A 20,003-nucleotide genomic window follows, 5' to 3' on the forward strand; every position below is an offset into this window, starting at 1 on the left:
CTGATCCAAAGGCAGGAGCCAGGTGCTTATCCTGGTCTCCCATGGGGTGCAGGGCCCAAGCACCTGGGCCTTCCTCCACTGCACTCCCGGGCCATGGCAGAGAGCTGGCCTGGAAGAGGGGCAACTGGGACAGAATCCGGCACCCCAACCGGGACTAGAACCCGGTGTGCTGGTGCTGCTAGGTGGAGGATTAGCCTATTGAGCCACGACGCCGGCCAATATATTTTAATTATGAATATACCCATAAGAATGTTAATGGTTTGAATCTACAACATTGAGGATGTGCCCCTGATTCTTTTTCTGGGAAAACACATTTCAGAAGGGGGATTATTCTGCTTCTGCCCCTCCTTAAGATACTTTCTACCTGTAGCTAAGTATAAATGTTTAATATATATTTATATATGAAAAATTCAAGCCTATAGAATATAGTATCTTTTAGGACAGTGAAATTGTTTTCCTCACATCTGTTTATTTTGGTGGTGATTTCTAATTGGTTTCTACTGTAATGCTACAAGCTATAGGGTGATGATACATAGATCTTTGATAGAAGGTAGATATTAGAACATAGATCATTGCAGTATCATTAAAGCTAATGGATTTGAGAACTATAGTTGGTGCCACCAAGGTGAGGCAACTGATCAAGTATTTTAGGCATTTGTCCTAAGTTCTATCCAGAAAAAATCTAATGGATACTAGCTTGGTATAATGATATTATTCACTTCACATGATTTTTATAAATTTGCCTAATTTGATATGTGCACATGGCATCCCAATTAGGAAATATGTATTTATTAGTAGTAGTGGTATGCATGGTTATGCATGCAGTACATATTTTAAGTGTACCCTAAATGATGGAGACCATAAGAGTGTAAATTTCCAGTAGCAGGAATAGATTTTTATGAATAGAGCCCAGGTTCCTCCAAGATGTATACTATGCAAACCGGAGATCATAATCAAATCTTAGCAAACCCAGGAGAAAATGCCTGTGTTAATGATACTTGCGAATACAAGTAGTATTTAACTATCAATAGATTTAACACTATACCCTCCAATATAAGATTCACAAACTTTAGAAAATATAATACTTACTGATTAACTGTTCTTAAAGATAAGGAACACAACATAGAACAGATTGAAATGGCAACTCTCACAAATGTCCAGGGTGTCCAAAAACCTTTTAAACCTTTTGTTACCAATGGGAGCTGGAGAAAGAAATGAGAGGATGAGAAATTGATGGAAATGTAGAAGAATGAGGAGAGGAACAGAGAAATATGAAATACAAAACAGAATATTATTTGCTACTTTCAGCAAGAATTTTTAAATTTCTTCATTCTACATACAAAGTATGAATGACAAATTTGATAACAAATATTATTAGAAATTAGATATATATAAAACAATAGATATCCAGCTACTCTTTACATGGTAATGGAACACCTATATATAAATATAAGGAGAGAATATGTATATAATATGCATGCATACATATATATTATGTTGCAACATGCACCGAGGAATGGAAAACTGTCACTTCCTCTGCAGCGCACAGTGACCCTTAACAAGCAGTGTCCATGACCTGGTCTATTCATGGAGACTCAACACACAGTAGATCTGAAATACATACAAGAGGCTCCTCATTTGCATTCTTTGTGAAATGCCAGATCCCAGAAAGTAGAAATGCATCATGTTCTTTGCATGGAAGGCTGTTTATGTTTGGTTCTGTAGGGAAAATTGGGTGAATAAGGCCAGTTTGGAGTATATACTTATACCACTGATAATGATTTACTTTCATATATACCTAGTGTTCTAAATAAATGCATGACTGTCTTAATTGTAAAGCCTTTCACATCTACCCAGGCAGTGTTTCAGTCTTCTCTAAAGTGTTCACTGTTTTCCTTATTTCAAGCTCTGAATCTGATTTCATTTTCCTGGCTTGTGATGGTGATTGATGGGGAAGAGATTTGATGGGGAAGAGATTTTTCTGCATAAAATCCAGACTTCCACCTATCATTCTCAGTACTCTGATATTCTTCCTCTTTCTGATTACATAGCCTTCAGTTGAGTTACTCTCTTTTCCCATTACAACCTGCAGCCTTATGATCACAGGATTCCTATTTGAAGAATCATTTAATGATGTGATAAAATGAAGCAGCCTTGTAGTTTGTGAATGTAGGAAACATTTAGAGGCAGTGCTAAAGAGGATGTGTCTTTACTTGTCAAGCTTTCTTTGAGAACTTGAATGTTCTTTCTAGGTGTGCATGAACTTTGAAAAGGGCATTCCAGAGCCTATTATAGCATTTACTTTAGATATCAAATATCAAACTTAGAAGAGGTATGTGTTGCCAGGGATGATTTAAATTGATGAGGTTTGTATTAAAAATAAGATCATATTTTTGGCTGTATGGACAGCCATGTGATATCATGCCAAAGGCATTATAGTGTAAAACAAATCATATTTTTCAGAATAGTTTAGGCTGGGAGACAAGGATCAAGGGAGTAGTAGCTTTGTTTCTGGTGAGGACATGTGTTCTGCAAATATGACACTCTTAACACGCTGTCCTCAGCAAATGTATGAATAAGGATTAGAACATACGAATGTTTGGCCATGACCAATCCATCTGTCACAGTAAATGCAGTAGAATTGATGATAATCTGGATTTGAGGCTTCTCCCTTAAAGATCCTTGTGCCCTTCATGCAGGTTTCAGTCCAAAAACTACCAGCATGTTCTGGCCTTGGTTTTTGCCATTGAGGAAATCAACAAGAACCCACATATTTTACCCAACATGACCTTGGGATTTGATCTCTATAATGTCATGCACAGTGACATGAGGGTGATGGAGAATCCCTTCATCTGGCTTGCAGGACTGGAAGAGGATGTTCCTAATTACACGTGTAGGAAACAGAGCAAGTCTGTAGCCATAATATCAGGAACAAGCATTGCTGTCCAAATAGGGACACTGCTAGAACTCTACAAAATTCCACAGGTGAGTGTATAAGGGAAAGAGAGGGAAAAAGAACATCTACTTAGGTGCCTTACTTGACCCAAACATTTAAGCGACAGTGACCTTATACATTTGCCATAGGGGATGATGTAAAGAGAAGGAATGCAGAGGATAAATGGATTAGCCACATTTATTCTGAAGCAGAGGTGTGTGTGTGAGTGAAAATGAGAAATGTTTCCCTCAAGCTGTGAATCTACTGTCTTAGGAACTAGGAAGTTATGCAGGAGGGATGAGAAAAATGAAATATTCTAAAATCTTCTGACACTTCCATCATCTGCTTAATTTCTTCAGGAATAAGATTGCACACTATGGCAATAACCTTACACACATTTCTTGCATTTTCCTTTAGCTGACTCTTGGGTCTTTTGAACCTCTTCTGAGTGACAGTGGTCAGTTTGCTTCCCTCTATCAGATGGCCCCCAAAGACACTTCTCTGGCCCATGGAATGGTCTCCTTGATGCTTCATTTCAGCTGGACCTGGGTTGGTTTGGCCATCTCAGACCTCCCAAAAGGTATTCAGTTTATGTCCAATTTGAAAGTCGAGATGCAGAAGAATGGCATCTGTGTGGACTTTGTGGAATTGATCCCAGCCACTGAGGAGTCATATAATTCATTCGGCAGGCTGTATCATATCCAGATCCTAAAATCATCAGCAAATGTGGTGATTCTTTTCTGTGACACTGATTCACTCATAGGTGTCAGCTTTCAAACATGGGAACGTGTAATGACCTGGAAAGTTTGGGTCACAACCTCACAGTGGGATTTTGCCAGTTCTGAGGGACATTTCCTGCTCCACTCATTCCACGGGACTCTCATTTTTTCACACCACCATAGTGAGATCTCTGGTTTCAAAAACTTTCTTCAGACAGCTAACCCTTCCAAATACCCAGAAGACATTTACCTCTCTAGATTCTGGTCATTGGCTTTTGATTGCAAAGTTTCTAGGGCATCCTGCAAAACTTTACACAACTGTCCACTGAATGCCTCCTTGGAATCATTGCCTCCGCATCATTTTGATACGGCCATGAGTGATGGGAGTTACAACATATACAATGCTGTGTATGCTGTGGCCCACAGTATACATGAGATGCTTCTACAAGAGGTAGAAATGCAGCCAGGGAACAATGGGGCAAAGGTGGCATTTTCTCCCTGGCAGGTAATTTTTTTCCATTGCATGACATGTACTCCTGAAGTGATCCCCTTAAGAGCTCCTGCAGCTGTTCAATCCAAGTAGCTTAGGATCCTTTCTCCAGTCACAAGATACAAATGCGCCTGTGCCTATAATATGACATTAAAGACAGGGTTACATTGACAAGTGGGAAAGTAACTTGGCTCAGCATTAATGCTGTGTCTTAAAGAGTACTCACCCATCCTGTCAATTTAATATTGGATTTGCAATACCTAGACTGTGTCATTCTGTTTTCAATCTCAACAGCATAATAATTATATTTTAGTGTCAATTGTTGCTGAGGATGTTCATCTACAATGAATAGAAGAGATCTCATATAATTTGCACAATTTTTTATTCTGCTAACCTTATTACAGATTGTTGTCCTAGGTACACTGAGAAAATAAGTGAGTGTTGGTATCTTGGATTCCACAGCTGGAAATGCTCTGGATATCACAGCTAGATACTTTTGATTTCCCTTGTTTTTGGATGAAAATGAGTGAAGTTGTACTTACTTTGATGTAGTTCTGATGAGTTTTTTTTTTTATTTTATTTGGTTTGGTGGCTCTAAAAAGGTTCCTTTGTTTATTTGCGATCACAGACAAACAGAGGCTTTCTCTAACCTGGGTTTGGTGTGTTATCATTTGGGCAGTCTTCATGAGAATATGATGCATCTTTTCAGTTGCACCCGTTTCTCAAGAACCTCCAATTTATCAATCCTGCTGGTGACCTAGTGAATTTGAATCACAAGAGAAATTTGGAAGCTGAATACGACATTCTAAACTTCTGGAATTTTCCGTATGGTGTTGGACATAAGGTTAAAGTAGGAAAGTTTTCCTCATATGTTCCACAGAGCCAGCAGTTGTCTCTCTCTGAGAATTTGATAGAGTGGGCCATAGGAATTACAGAGGTAAGTTGGACCTGATCATAAGGTTCACACGACACATTGTTACCCCCCAACTGCTAAGGGAGTATGTGCAGAATGGCTTATTGATAAGACATTTAGAGACATTAACCACTCCTCTTCCAATCTAAATACTTTCTTATATTTTTAGTGTCTGAGGATGGACAGTACACACACTCATTCCTCCACATATTTTGATTCCATTTATTTAGAAAATCAAATTGCATGCTGTCATTGTGTCAGAAATAGATGTTTACAGTTTAAGTGAACAGGTTGTTCAGGACTTGGAAACCCTCTACTTGGAACTTAAGAAACAGTCCCAACTCTGACCAATGCTCATCTGATTTTGCTCAGACTCCACGCTCAGTATGCAGTGTGAGTTGCAGCTCTGGATTCAGGAAAGCCCCTCTGGAGGGAAAGCCTACCTGTTGTTTTGATTGCACACCTTGTCCTGAGAATGAGATTTCCAATCAGACAGGTAAGTCAGTGCCAGCCTCATGGAGAAGTTAACACCTGTTTCTTAGAATTTCCAATTCTCCATGGAAAGATAAAATGTGGAATATGACTGCTGAGAAAATTCTTCCCTCCTTCAGTAGAAATTAATCCTTATAATCAGCAAGAATCCTCAAAAGAATAAAACTTTGCACACTACATTCTACTTCATGTAGTGTTTGTGAAATCATATGAAAGACTAAGTGTCACTGGAAGGCTGACCATGTTGGAGTTCAGGATGATATGTATAGTAAAACATGAATGAAACCAATATTGGAGAATATTCACCCCATAAAGCAGTGTGGGATTTCTCAGATTTGTTCCATGAAGCAGAAATAGGCTATCATCACATGTATCATGAAGATTTTCAATTTTTGCTTGTGTTGTATGTGTAGTTATATTCACCATATTTTTAGTATCACTCTAATCTGTTTAAACTTATTGGTGAAAGTGACAGATTCTGTCAACGGAGTACGATCCCTGGCACTAGTGTGGTGTAGGTGCTAATTCAGTATAGGTAAATTCATGTCTGTGTTCCTTGTTCATGTATAGTAAAAGTACTTTCACCAAATTGAAGTGTAGCATGCTTGGAGTGAGAAAGCACAACTCTAATGCACTATGTGTTATATGCAAAATGATCTTAGAAATCAGACATTATTATAATCAGCAAGGGATAATACTCATAAAATATCATAAATGGGGCTAACCTTATTCTTTGAGAAAAATCATTGTTGCTCAAAATATGAATCTTCAAGAACCTTCATATGTCTACAGACATATACACATGTATAAAATCTGTTTCAAAAGAACACAGGCTGACATCCATGGTAAAAAAAAATATGCATAGCAAGATTGGTCAGTGACAGCAAATTCAACACAAGTCCTTGAAGATAGAATGTGGACATTATAGGAAACTGAAGTAAGTAAAAAATCGGAAGAATTTAAAGTTGGTGATAAAAAAAAGCAAATTATATGAACCTCAGCAAGAAGGAACAGTACAAAATCAGGATTACACTGTGTGTGTGTTGTGTGTATGAACAAAGAGAGCTGAGGAGGTCTCTGCAGATATAAAAAATACTAATATTAGAAAATATTAATTATTTAATGGTGATACATTGAAGAATACGGAACAAATTCAGGAATTTCCAGATAGAAATATTATGAAATATATTAAGAAATATTTAAAAAATCCAAATATCCTCACAGTTATTAAAATAATTCCCAATAATTTTATTGTGATAAAAAATTTCAGACGACTGTTACCAAACATTCACATATGAAAGGAAATCTTGTCTGAATTCCTGTAGGGAACAGGTGAGTGCAAAAATTCTGTTTCTTCTACAGCATCATCTTAACTTGTTTGATCAAATACTGCCAGATGGTTGAGCAAAATGAAATTGTAAGACACTGTTGTTGAAATAAATTCACACATTTGAAATCTAAAACAAGGTAAATTTAACAGTATTTTATTTATTTATTTATTTATTTATTTTTTGACAGGCAGAGTGGACAGTGAGAGAGAGAGACAGAGAGAAAGGTCTTCCTTTTGCTGTTAGTTCACCCTCCAATGGCACTGTGGCCGGTGCACTGCAGCCAGCGCACCTTGCAGATCCGAAGGCGGGGGCCAGGTGCCCATCCTGGTGTCCCATGAGGTGCAGGGCCCAAGTACTTGGGCCATCCTCCATTGCACTCCCTGGCCACAGCAGAGAGCTGGCCTGGAAGAGGGGAACCAGAACACAATCCGGCGTCCCGACCAGGACCAGAACCGGGTGCACTGGCGCCGCTAGGCAGAGCATTAGCCTGTTGAGCCACGGTGCCGGCCAACAGTATTTTTTAAAATAGGTTACATCATGCCCCAAGCTTTGCATGCAATGTAATTCAGTTTATAGTCCCTGAAAAATGGTAATAAGAATTAGCATAACTGCAGAAAAACATTTAATAAAATATAAGTGATCTAAGAATTGTAAACAACGAACAAAACATCTCAAAAATGCTGAAAAGAAGGAACAGTTTTCAATCCTGAAGAGTATTTTTAGAATGCTAAAAAACATGGAACTTATGGCTGAAGATTAAATACAAAGTTGAAGAAAGAATGTAACTTCTGTAGGAAATTACCTAGGAGACTGCTCTGTGCATATTATCAAAAAAAGAAAGACATGCAACTTACTAAATAGGAAGATATACAAGTGGCATCATTTTCAACTGATCCTGGGATGGTATAATGACATTAGTGAATCAATAATTGAGTTATGTAGAGCTGGAATACAAGATTAAACACACAGAACAGTTATTTTTATTACCAGTTATGGAAAATGAAGCAATGAAAGATGGCACATGTAATGTCTCAAAAGTATGAAATATCCAAAGGTAAGACTAACTAAATGTTGAAGACATCTACAAGTTGAGACATCAGACAGCAATGGAGTAATATATAGAAAAGAAGAGAATACGGACAGAACTGGAGAGAAAATTCATGTTCAAGGAAAAATGGCAAGAAAGTAGAAATATGCCAATAGGGTTTAAGTTGAGCTACAGACTGACTTTGATTACAGGCAGCATCCCAGTGTGTTCCTTGATGGAAACATGCTCAAGGGTGGCAATTAATCCAACTGGTATCAAGTGTACAGCTCATCTGTGTTTCTCTGGAAATTGAAAACCTGCCTTTTTTTTTGACAGGCAGAGTGGACAGTGAGAGAGAGACACACAGAGAGATAGGTCTTCCTTTTGCCATTGGTTCACCCTCCAATGGCAACCACGGCCAGTGCGTGGCATCCAGCGCATTGCACTGATCTGAAGCCAGGAGCCTGGTGCTTTTCCTGGTCTCCCATGTGGGTGCAGGGTCCAAGGATATGGGCCATCCTCCACTGCACTCCCTGGCCACAGCAGAGAGCTGGCCTGGAAGAGGGGCAACCAGGACAAAATCTGGCACCCCAACTGGGACTAGAATCCGGTGTGCCAGTGCCGCAAGGCGGAGGATTAGCCTATTGAGCCATGGCACTGGCCTGAAAACCTGCCTTCTAATGGTGTTCTCTCAATCAGTGCTTGCACCTAGAATGACTTAATACAGATGCTATCTAAGAGAGATGTGCTTTAGTGAGATGGTTGTGTGCTTTCTGTGCACCCAAAATTCACAAAGTAAATCTCCCAGTCCATGTTACTAAGAGTGGGAACCTGGGGCTGGTACTGTGGCATAGTAGGTTAAGCCTCTGGCTGTGATGCCAGCATCCCAACTGGGCACCACTTCCAGTCCCAACAGCTTCACTTCCAGTCCAGCTCTCTGCTGATTCTTGGGAAAGCAGCATAAGATGGGTCAAGTTTTTGAGTGCACACCCATGTAGGAGACCCAGAAGAAGTTCCCAGTTTCTGGCTTCAGAGTGTCTCAGTTCCAGCTGTTGCAGCCATCTGGGGTGTGAATCATGAGGTATATCTCTCCCTTTCTCCTTTTCCATCTCATCCTTTCTCCCTCTCTCTTTTTCCCTGTCCTCTGTCCTTCTCCCTCTCCCTCCCTCCTACTTCTCCTCTTTTGGAACTCAGCCTTTCAAGTAAAGTATAAATAAAAAACACTTATTGAAAACGAAGACTGGAACCCTTGGGTGGTTGATGAGGCCATGAGAGTACAGAGTGAATAGTACCATTAACATAAGGACTCATTGCAGGGAAGGAAAGCCAAGACTCTGCAGAAAAAAAAAGCCCATGCCTAGGATCTCTGTGAGACCTCAATGGAAAGAAAGGGTCATCCAAGAAAGATATTCTCTTCTCTGAAGGGCAGAGAGAGCATCCACTTTGCTTATGGCCATGTCAAAATGTTGACTTAGTCTATGTTCACAAAAGGCTTCCATAGCTTTTGCAATGCATGGCAAGATCCTCCGGTGATCAGTGATGTCATACATGAATGTTAATTGCTAAAGGAACAACAGAAGTCACTGTGCATTACTCCCCATGTAGGACCTCCATCCCTAATGAGTTGTACTATGAGAATTGACTGCAAATTTTTCCGTAAACTGTATTCTATATTTTCTGTGTTAATGTGGATACAAACTGTTGAAATCTTTGCTTAATATGCAGTTAGTCCTCTGTATATAAAATCAAACTAACAATGAACCATAATGAAGAAGGCGTTGGGAGAGGAAGAGGGAGATGGTATGGCACATGGGGTGCGAGGGTGCTTTAGGGGAAAGAATCAATATATTCCTAAATTTCTATCTATGAAAAAATGCATATGTTAAATAAAAATTTAAAAATAAAAAAAACAAGGGCTGTGGCTTGCTCTTGTTCAATTAAGGATGCAGCAAGAATGCGCCATGTATAAGGGCAGAGTAGCCCTCACCACACATGGAATCCTCTGGCATCTTGATCACTACTTCCCAATCTGAAGAAATAATGAAGAAGGAATTTTTTGGTGTTAATAGGACACGTGTTAAGGTATGTTTTTAAAGCACCATGAGTAGCCGGCGCCGCGGCTCACTAGGTTAATCCTCCACCTTGTAGTGCCGGCACACCGGGTTCTAGTCCCATTTGGGAAGCCAGATTCTGTCCCGGTTGCCCCTCTTCCAGGCCAGCTCTCTGCTGTGGCCCGGGAGTGCAGTGGAGGATGGCCCAAGTACTTGGATCCTGCACCCCATGGGAGACCAGGATAAGTACCTGGCTTCTGCCATCGGATCAGCGCAGTGCGCCGGCTGCAGCGTGTCAGCCGCGGCAGCCATTGGAGGGTGAACCATCGGTAAAAGGAAGACCTTTCTCTCTGTCTTTCTCTCTCACTGTCCACTCTGCCTGTCAAAAAAAAAAAAAAAAACAAAAAAACAAAAAAAACAAAAACAAAAAAACACCATGAGTAAGTTCAGGGAGTAGGCCTTAGGTCTTTGGGTCTTTGTTAGGACAAAAACAGCATGTACTCATCAGTATGGAAGGCACTTAGGGAGAGGAAGTAATAACTCTGGCTCACATGAGGAAGATGGGCATTAAAATGGTTGATAATGTCCTAGATGTCATTTATGTATGCTGTCTTAAACATCAAATAAGGACTATCTGCCTAAACTAAACTAAATTGATCTATATGTAAAGATAATGGAAAATAAATCTTAAAAAAGAATATGATGGGAAAAGGAGTGGGAGATGCGATGGTTGTGGGTGGGAGTGAGGTTATTGGGGGAAAAGCCACTATAATCCAAAAGTTGTACTTTGGAAATTTATATTTATTAAAGTTGAAAAAAATAAAAGAGTTAGTTGGGAATTACAGAAGGACCATGTTAATCAGAATAACTGAACTTGAGATGATATTATTATACATTTTTCACCAGATATGCACCAGTGTGTGAAGTGTCTGGATCATCAGTATGCCAACACAGAGCATGACCGCTGCCTGCACAAAGCTGTGGACTTCCTGGCTTATGATGATCCCTTAGGAATGACTCTGGTCTGCACAGCTCTGTGCTTTTCTGCCATCACTGCTGTAGTTCTTGGGGTCTTTGTGAAGCACCAAGACACTCCCATAGTCAAGGCCAACAATCGTTGTCTCAGCTACATCCTGCTCATCAACCTCATCTTCTGTTTCCTCTGCTCCTTACTGTTCATTGGTCATCCCAACACAACAACCTGTGTCCTCCAGCAGACCACATTTGGAGTGGTGTTCACCGTGGCTGTTTCCACTGTCTTGGCAAAAACCATCACTGTGGTGCTGGCCTTCAAGTTCACTGCCCCAGGGAGAAGGATGAGACAGTGGCTGATATCAGGGGTACCTAACTCCATTATTCCCATCTGCTCCCTGATCCAACTGACTCTCTGTGCCATCTGGCTTGGGACTTCTCCTCCCTTTATTGACACAGATGCACACTCTGAGCATGGCCACATCATCCTGGTGTGCAACAAGGGCTCAGTCACTGCCTTCTACTGTGTCCTGGGCTACCTGGGCTCCTTGGCCCTGCTGAGCTTCACTGCGGCTTTCCTAGCCAGGAATCTGCCTGACACGTTCAATGAAGCCAAGTTCCTGACATTCAGCATGCTGGTGTTCTGCAGTGTCTGGGTGACCTTCCTGCCTGTCTACCACAGCACCAAGGGGAAGGTCATGGTGGCCGTGGAGGTCTTCTCCATCTTGTGCTCCAGTGCAGGGCTCCTGGGCTGCATCTTTGTCCCCAAGTGCTACATTATTCTCTTCAGACCTGAGAAGAATGCTTTGAAAGGATTAAGGGATAGAATAATTTCCAAGGAAACAGACATTCTGAAGAGTAGCTCTTAAGGTTCTTGCAATTTTCAATGGAGAGAAAGTAAGATTTATAAAACCGATTTTGCATTCTGAAGTTATAAAATAGCTTGCAGAATGTAACCTCCTTATGAACAATTTATACTTCTCTTAAAATATTTTTCTTCTGAAGGACAAATTCACCAAAAAGAGAGAGTGGAAAAAACCTTCCATCTGGTGATAGACCCTGAAGATATCTACAGCGGCCTAGTGATGGTTCATGCCAAAGCAAGGAGATTGATTCTGGTGTCCATGTGAGTGTCAGGGATGCAGGCCATCTTCCACTGCTTCCTCTTGATCTGTTAGGGTTGAAAGGTGTCCGCTGCCCAAGGAACGACTCCAAGAGACACTCTCATGCAATCAGCAGGGGTTTTATTGAACCAGCATGCTAGGGCTCCATGAACACGCAAGAACAGAGAAGCATCGAGGAGTTGAGGGTCAGGGTTTTTATACAGCAGGACAAATGAGTGATTATAGGGAAGGGGGGTATGGGGTCAGGATATATCACAAGAAGCCAGGATGTCATGCAAGGGTAGGACAGGACTTTATCTCACACCTGCAGGCAAACACAGGAGGCCATAACACTTTGTCAGGACAGATAACTGGTACTGGGAGGGGGGAGGTATGGGACCACCAAAAGGTCATTATGAGAGGGTAGGATGTTGGGAGAAGGCAAGGGAGTTTGTTGTGCAGCTATAATGCTTGAACAAGCAGCCTTGTAACTTCTCCAGGATCAAAGGGGCCTTAAGCAAGGGCCCTAAGCAAACTGTCCTTAAGCCAACGGTAAGGGTCATAAGGTCTCGGGAACATAGCACCTAGGAGGCAGCAATTATCTAGCTTCGGCCCCCATTTACACCATCATAGCCACAAAAGTAGGGAACCGAAACTATGTGACCTCTGTCATATTTTCACAGCTGCACCAGGAAGGTTTAAACCTTCAGCTTAACTTTTTACACCTGCACATATACAATTTTAACTCTTCAGATCATCAACAGGGAGCTGGATTGCAAGTGGAGCTGCCAGGACATGAACTGGCACCCACATGGGATGGCAGGGTTACAGGTGATGGTTATATCCACTATACCTCCATGCTGGCCCCATTCCTCCTTTCTTCTTCAAAATAATACTGTGTAAAAATTTCTTAGCCTGAGTTTTATGTTCACAAACACAAACCCATCGCAGATAAAGGCTCTCCTTGAAAATTTTATTTCTTTATTTGCATTGTCAGCTAGTCAACACTGTAATATTCATATTTTAATAAAATGAATTATAAGTTTGTTTACTGTTTTCATTCATTAGTGTCTATATCAATGTGGCTTTACAATAGAGTTGGGATACTTTCAGTGCAACCACTAGACATGCTAAATCATTTTAATGTGTATAATGCATTGTCCAGAAATTCCTTAATTATATATCATTTCATATTGATCTGCAATGATGTGATAATCACACACCAAGTTTTAATTATATGTAGGTAGAAGAATTCTGCAAACTTCTTTTCCACCTGTTCATTTCTGTTCATTATTGATTTTGGCTTTAGATTTACTTTTGCCAATACCAAACATAAGAAAACAATTTTTAATTTTGAGCAGAAAATAATTCAACAAAGTAACAGTTTTAAACTGAACTAATTTCATTTAGACATGTCACTCTTTTGTGTGACAATCATCTATGTCATATTTTAGAATATTTTTATCACTAAAAATCAAATTCCTTATCCATTTATGGTTACTCGCAGTTCCTTCTCCTGCCAGTCACACATCCACCAATCTGTTTCTTTTTCCATAGATTTTGTGGTCCTGCGGGTATTTTATAAATCAAGTATTGGATTCTGTGGTTTTAGGTGACCTTTCATTTTGCATGTCATTTTCAAGGGGAATCCACATTATTTCAGCTATCTACATTTTTCATGACAAACTGATAATTCCTTGTAGTAATTCATTGAATTTTGTCTCCAATTAACCATATACTCACTTGTGTGTTGTTTCCAACCTTGGCGATGTGGAGACAAGCACTGATGTACAAAGATTTTTATGTATTTTGTAATTTTTGAATGTACTATTAGGTATGAAATGTTTTGGTCATAAATGAACTTTATGTTGAATTTGCTAAGGAGGTGACAACTCTCTTCCATACCGTATGTGTTGTAACAATAACACTATCATGGTTTGAAGGTTCTAAATTCTCTATAGCTTCTCCATCACTTTGAAAATTTTGAAATTTATTTGAGCCATGGAGTGGATGTGAAGTGGTGGCTCCTTCTGGTGTGGAATAGTTTGTCCATGCTTATTGCTGATTAGCATTCTTTGTAATGCCCTCTGGTCATATATTTATCTGTACAGAAATGTCCCTCATATCCTATCTGCATTGTTCATGAATTACTTATATTTTGTTGGTACATCTGCATTTTAAATATATTTTATTTTTTGTAAGTTACTCAATATGTTTATATTTCAAATTTTAGCTGAGGTGTACAAGTCTCATGAATTACATATATACAGATGTAGGAACATAGCAATGCCTCCCACCTAACATTCCCTTGTATCCACAATCTCTCATTTCTTCCAACCCCCTCTCCTATTCCCACTCTTTTTTTTTTGACAGGCAGAGTGGACAGTGAGAGAGAGAGACAGAGAGAAAGCTCTTCCTTTGTCGTTGGTTCACCCTCCAATGGCCGCCGCATCCAGCGCACTGTGGCCGGTGCAAAGCGTTGATCCGAAGCCAGGAGCCAGGTGCTTCTCCTGGTCTCCCATGGGGTGCAGGGCCCAAGTACTTGGGCCATCCTCCACTGCACTCCCTGGCCACAGCAGAGAGCTGGCCTGGAAAAGGGTCAACCGGGACAGAATCCGTCGCCCCGACTGGGACTAGAACCCAGTGTGCCGGCATCGCAAGGTGGAGGATTAGCCTATTGAGCCGTGGCGCTGGCCCCCCACTCTTAATTTTTGCAAGGAACTATTTTCTTTTTTTTTCTTATTTTACAGGTAGAGTTACAGACAGTGAGAGAGAGAGAGAGAGAGAGAGACAGAGAGAAATGTCTTCCTTCCAAATGACCACTACAGCTGGGACTACACAGATCTGGAGCCAGGAGCCAGGTGCTTCTTCCTGGAATCCCATGCAATTGCAGGTGCTCAAGCACTTGGGCCACCCTCCACTGCCCTCCCAGGCCACAGCAGAGAGCTAGACTGTAAGAGGAGCAACTGGGACTGGAACCCGACACCCATATGGGATTTGGGTGCTGCAGGTGAAAGATTAAGCAAGTGAGCCACGGTACTGGCCCCTCAAGGAACTATTTTCTAGTTTACTTTATACTCATGAGATTAACCCTACCGTATGTAACATGTTCTACAAATGGTATGAAGAAACCAACACTGTTCCACAAAAATGGATACAAAGGCTATAAGTAAACATGGACTTGCAAATTATCAATTTTACTCCAATATGTTACATTTCAGGCATGTATTAGGATAGATAAGAGAACACATATGGTATATGACTTTTATGATACTGGCTCTTTTCTCTAAGTATCATGGTTTTCAGTTTCACCAATGTTGTTGCAAAATACAGGATTTCTTTTTTTTAATGCTGATTAATATTTCTAGAGTATATAAACCATGGTTTCTATTTCCAGTCATCACTTGATGGATATCTGGGTTGATTCCATATTTTATCTGTGTTGAATTGAGCTGCAATGAACATTGGGATACGGATGACCCTTCTTAATGCTGATTTCCTTTTATTTGCGTAAATTCCTAGGAGTCAGTTGGCTGGCTCATATGGCAGATCTATTTTCAGCTCTCAGAGATTTCCATACTGTCTTCCACAGTGCTGCATCAGTTTACATTCTTACCACCTGTGGATTAGGGTGTCTTTTTCCCCAAGTCCTCTCTAGCACAGGTTGTTAGTTGATTTCTGTATGAGAGCCATTCTGACTGGTGAAGTGAAACCTGATTGTGGTTTTGACTTCATTTCCCTGAAGGCTAGTGATCCTGAGAATTTTTCAAGTGTCTTTGGCCATTTCAGTTTCTTCTTTTTGAAAAATCATGTTGAAGTCATTTCCCATTTCTTAACTGGATGTTTAGTTTGTTGTTATTGAGTTCCTTTAGCTCTTATAGGGAACTGGATTTTATCAGAGCAGCCAGGACTCAAGCCATCGACATGTGGGATGCAAGTACTCAAGGTGGAAACTTAACATACCACACCACATCCCTGCTCCAGGTTCCATTATTCTTAAAGATAAGTGGAGAAGCACCAGATCATGCTGATTCCAACCACCTTTTGAGAGCCATGTCCCCAGTTGAGGCATCTTAAATTAAACGTCCCCATCCTCTTGAACTCAGTAGTAAGTTACTCATAAAATTACTTATTTCTCCCCAAAGCCTCCAAAAGTGTCTTCAGCTCCTATAGCCTGAGAAGCACTTGGTTGGGAGATGCAACTTTATGTGGTTGTGTCAGAACATAGAAACACTTCCTGAGTCATACTCAATTGTGTATGAATAGCCACTAGCATGTGTGTCTTCTTTTTTTATTTATTTGACAGCTAGAGTTATAGACAGTGAGAGAGACAGAGAGAAAGATCTTCGTTCCATTTGTTCACTCCCCAGATGGCCACCACAGCCAGTGCTGTGCCGATCCGAAGCCAGGATCCAGGTGCTTCTCCTGGTCTCCCATGCGGGTGCAGGGCCTAAGCACTTGGGCCATCCTCTGCTGCCTTCCTGGGCCACAGCAGAGAGCTGGACAGGAAGAGGAGCAACCAGGACAGAATCTGGCACCCCAACTGGGAATCAAACCTGGGGTTCTGGTGGCACAGGTGGAGGATTAGCCAAATGAGCTGCGACACCAACTGACAGAGTTCTTAATTGGAGGAAAACACCATGAGAAGAACACAGGTACTTCACAGGTGAAAAATCACGCAAGAAGGACCTTAAAAGGCAGTTTCATTAGACTCATAGAAAACAATAAACCATTGTTAATCACAGTAGAATAAAACAATATTAAATTTAAAATAACTGCTTTAGACACTAAACCCCCAGCTGTTGGATTTCACAGTGTCAGAATACCTTTTTACTACTGATTACCTGTTCAAAGAGATAACAGATGGAATGATATATCATATCCACATGGAAACCGTCAGCAAAAGCCTGTTTGGTAGAGATCATATACAGCTTCCTAGAGAAGAGGAGGAGGAGGAGATGAAGAGGACAGAGCAAATAGAGGAAAACTGGACGAATGACAAAGAAGAGGAAGAAAATATACCACAAAATACATTTTTGTTTAGAAGGAGAATTTTCAACTTATTTCACCCAGAAAGCAACATAAATAATTTAAAAGATACTTGAAAAGACAAGTTTACCATTTGATATCTTGGAAACATAAAATCCTGTGCCAACAATTGAAAGGTGCACCTTCCTGTCAGGCACAAAGTGATCATGAACAAGCCATCAACATGAAGTAAACTGTTGATCATGACTGAATACACAGGACACTTGAAATACAAGGGGCACCTGTGGTCTCACATTGAGGAACTTTTGTGTCAGTGCCTGTAGAAATGCCTGATGTTGGCTGGTGCCATGGCTCAATAGGCTAATCCTCTGCCTGCAGTGCCAGCACACCAGGTTCTATTCCCAGTCAGGGCACCGGATTCTGTCCTGGTCACTCCTCTACCTGTCCAGCTCTCTGCTGTGGCCTGGGAGTGCAGTGGAGGATGGCTGAAGTCCTTGGTCCCTGTGCCCACATGGGAGACCAGGAGAAACACCTGGCTCCTGGCTTTGGATCAGTGTGGTGTACCAGCCGCAGCACACCATCCCTATCGGCTGTTGGAGGGTGAACCAATGGAAAAGGAAGACCTTTCTCTCTGTCTCTCTCTCTCTCTCTCTCTCTCTCACTAACTCTACCTGTCAAAAAAAATGCATGATGTTTTTCCTTGGCCTGAAAGACTAGTTGCATGCAGGTCTGCAGGAAATATTCAAATAATAAGACCTATTTGGTTTTAAAACTACTACTAATAGTAATTATTTATTTGAACATACTTTTCAGATTTCCATTTAAAATAGATGGCAGCCATTCAACTTCACTAGATGCAGTGCCTTTTGATCTATAGTGCTTCCAGGCTCCCCAGTTTGTGATTCTGAAGTCTTCTAAATGTTTTGCACTTCCATGATTCTCCTACTTTCAGGCTCTAAATTTGAGTTAGTTTCCTGATTCAGGATGGGAACTGATGCCCAGGTTTGATAAGGGAGAGGCTTAACTGTTATAAATGCCAAGCCTTGTGTTCCATCATTCTCCACAATTGGATATCCTGCCTTTGCTGGTCAGATACCTCCAGATGAGTTATTATTCATTCTCGTGACCTTGTCCCGAGTCCTGTTCATGTTGATGCTGTTCAGAGTGTCATTTAATGTTTTCTAATACAAATAACCATTTTTGGCCCATAAATGGAACATTTGCAAAAACTCACCAAGAGTGATTCGTATTTAATTCATCATGCTTTCCTTTGAAAATCAGTTTATTTTCCTCATGGTGCATAAAATTTAGACAGAACATTACAGAGCTTCTTCTGGCATTTGCTACTAACAAGAAATCCAAGAACTTTGGAGAACCAGCTGTTGACACAAATGAAATTAACTAGCATTTATCCCCATTTCATTGTTGTTAGTCACCTAAAGTTTCCATATAACAACATAGCATGACTTTGTGACTTAGCAACAGGAGTTTATTTTTCAGAATTGCTGAGGCTGGGGGACCAGGATCAAGATACATGAGATTAGATTGGTATGGGCAAGATGGTGGAACAGGAAGTGAGCACACTGATAGTCCAGGAAGAGACAGTTTAATAAAAGTGGAGATACTGTAGGTTCAAGGAAGAGTTGGGGAAGAAACAGCAGAGGAAACCTTTCTGGAACTAGAGTTTCAAGGTGGACCTGCATGGAGGGCATGGGAGCCCATGGCTCAGGACACCATCAGTGGAATCTATGCACCAGCACTAGAATGCGAGGTGAGCCGAACCTCAATAGCCTGAGACACCAATAGGAAAGCAGAAGGAGGAGCCTAGGGGGAATGAGGCTTGAAGCCCCGTGGGGGAATGTTCACCAGGCTAACTAGAAGAGAGAGGAAAAAAAGGGACCAGTATGAACACAAGTTTCTCTCTCTCTGCTCACTTCTCAAAGGTGAGCAAGACAAAGATCAGGGGCCATTTTGGTCATATGTAAAAGCTGCGCAACTTCAGGGCTGTGCCCACCCACAACCAGGCAGAAAAACCTGAGTCTGGGGGTGGAAATAACAGATTAGGACCTAGTGAATGAGTGGAGCTAATGAACTGAGACTGTGAAAAAAGAGACAGTGGGTGAGAGAACTCATGGAGTTCACGTGAGTACTCTGCAGAGACGCTACAGTTCAGTAATCTTGGCAACCCAGTGAGAGATTGCAGGGGAATTTGGGCCCACACTGAGGGCAGAACAGATTCCCTGTGTAGTCCTTAGAAAAGAACAGGCAAATGTTATACCCACAGGATCCAGAGATCAGAAGCTGACTACCTTCAATTCCACTCAGTTGTGCAGAATTACTTCCCTTCTGAATCAAAAAAAAAAGAGAGAGAGATTTACCACAACTAACCTGGGAGTGTCACCTTTGGCACACCCTTAACCCTGAGGAACCAAACAGAGCTCTCTGGCCACACCCATCTTAAGCCTCTAAGGCTCCATCAAAAGCAGACAGTCCACTTAATACAGTGATAGTATAACAAGAAAAAAAACAGCACAGTGAGGGAAGAAGAATCCAAAGAATATCTCCACAATGCCAAGCAACAAATTCCGAAACAGCAGAAACAAGAACAAGGAAGACATTACGATGCCCCCGAATGAACAAGACAACCCAAGCCAAGATTATGAGGATGATGAGATGGAAGAAACGCAAGACACAGATTTCAAAAAATTTATGATAAGAACATTTAGAAATTTTCAAAAACAAATACTTGAGCTACATAAATCCTTACTGGACAGGATAGAAAATCTCTCTCATGAAAATTGAAATCTTAAGGAGGAATCAAAATGAAATGCAGAAACTAGTAGAACAGGAAAGTGTGATAGTGAAGAGAAAGGAAAATGAAATGAAGAACTCAATAGATCAAATGACAAACACATTAGAGAGCCTTAAAAACAGAATGGGTGAAGCAGTAGAGAGAATATCAGAAGACAGAGCACAGGAAA

At 40.9% G+C, this 20,003-nt stretch overlaps 1 protein-coding gene across 1 annotated transcript; it reads left to right on the forward strand.

Moving 5' to 3' along the window:
- Positions 1-2,706: 2,706 nt before the first annotated feature.
- On the forward strand, positions 2,707-11,799 carry LOC149121431 (vomeronasal type-2 receptor 116-like). Its single transcript, XM_089316327.1, has 5 exons — positions 2,707-2,985; positions 3,353-4,159; positions 4,854-5,081; positions 5,430-5,553; positions 10,865-11,799. Exons 1-5 carry the CDS (start codon positions 2,785-2,787, stop codon positions 11,797-11,799), a joined length of 2,295 nt encoding a protein of 764 aa, XP_089172453.1. The 5' UTR covers positions 2,707-2,784.
- The last annotated feature ends 8,204 nt before the right edge of the window (positions 11,800-20,003 follow it).

The sequence above is a fragment of the Oryctolagus cuniculus genome, chromosome 16, assembly GCF_051225735.1.
Source record: "Oryctolagus cuniculus isolate XC-2025 breed Fujian yellow rabbit chromosome 16, ASM5122573v1, whole genome shotgun sequence".
NCBI lineage: Eukaryota > Metazoa > Chordata > Mammalia > Lagomorpha > Leporidae > Oryctolagus > Oryctolagus cuniculus.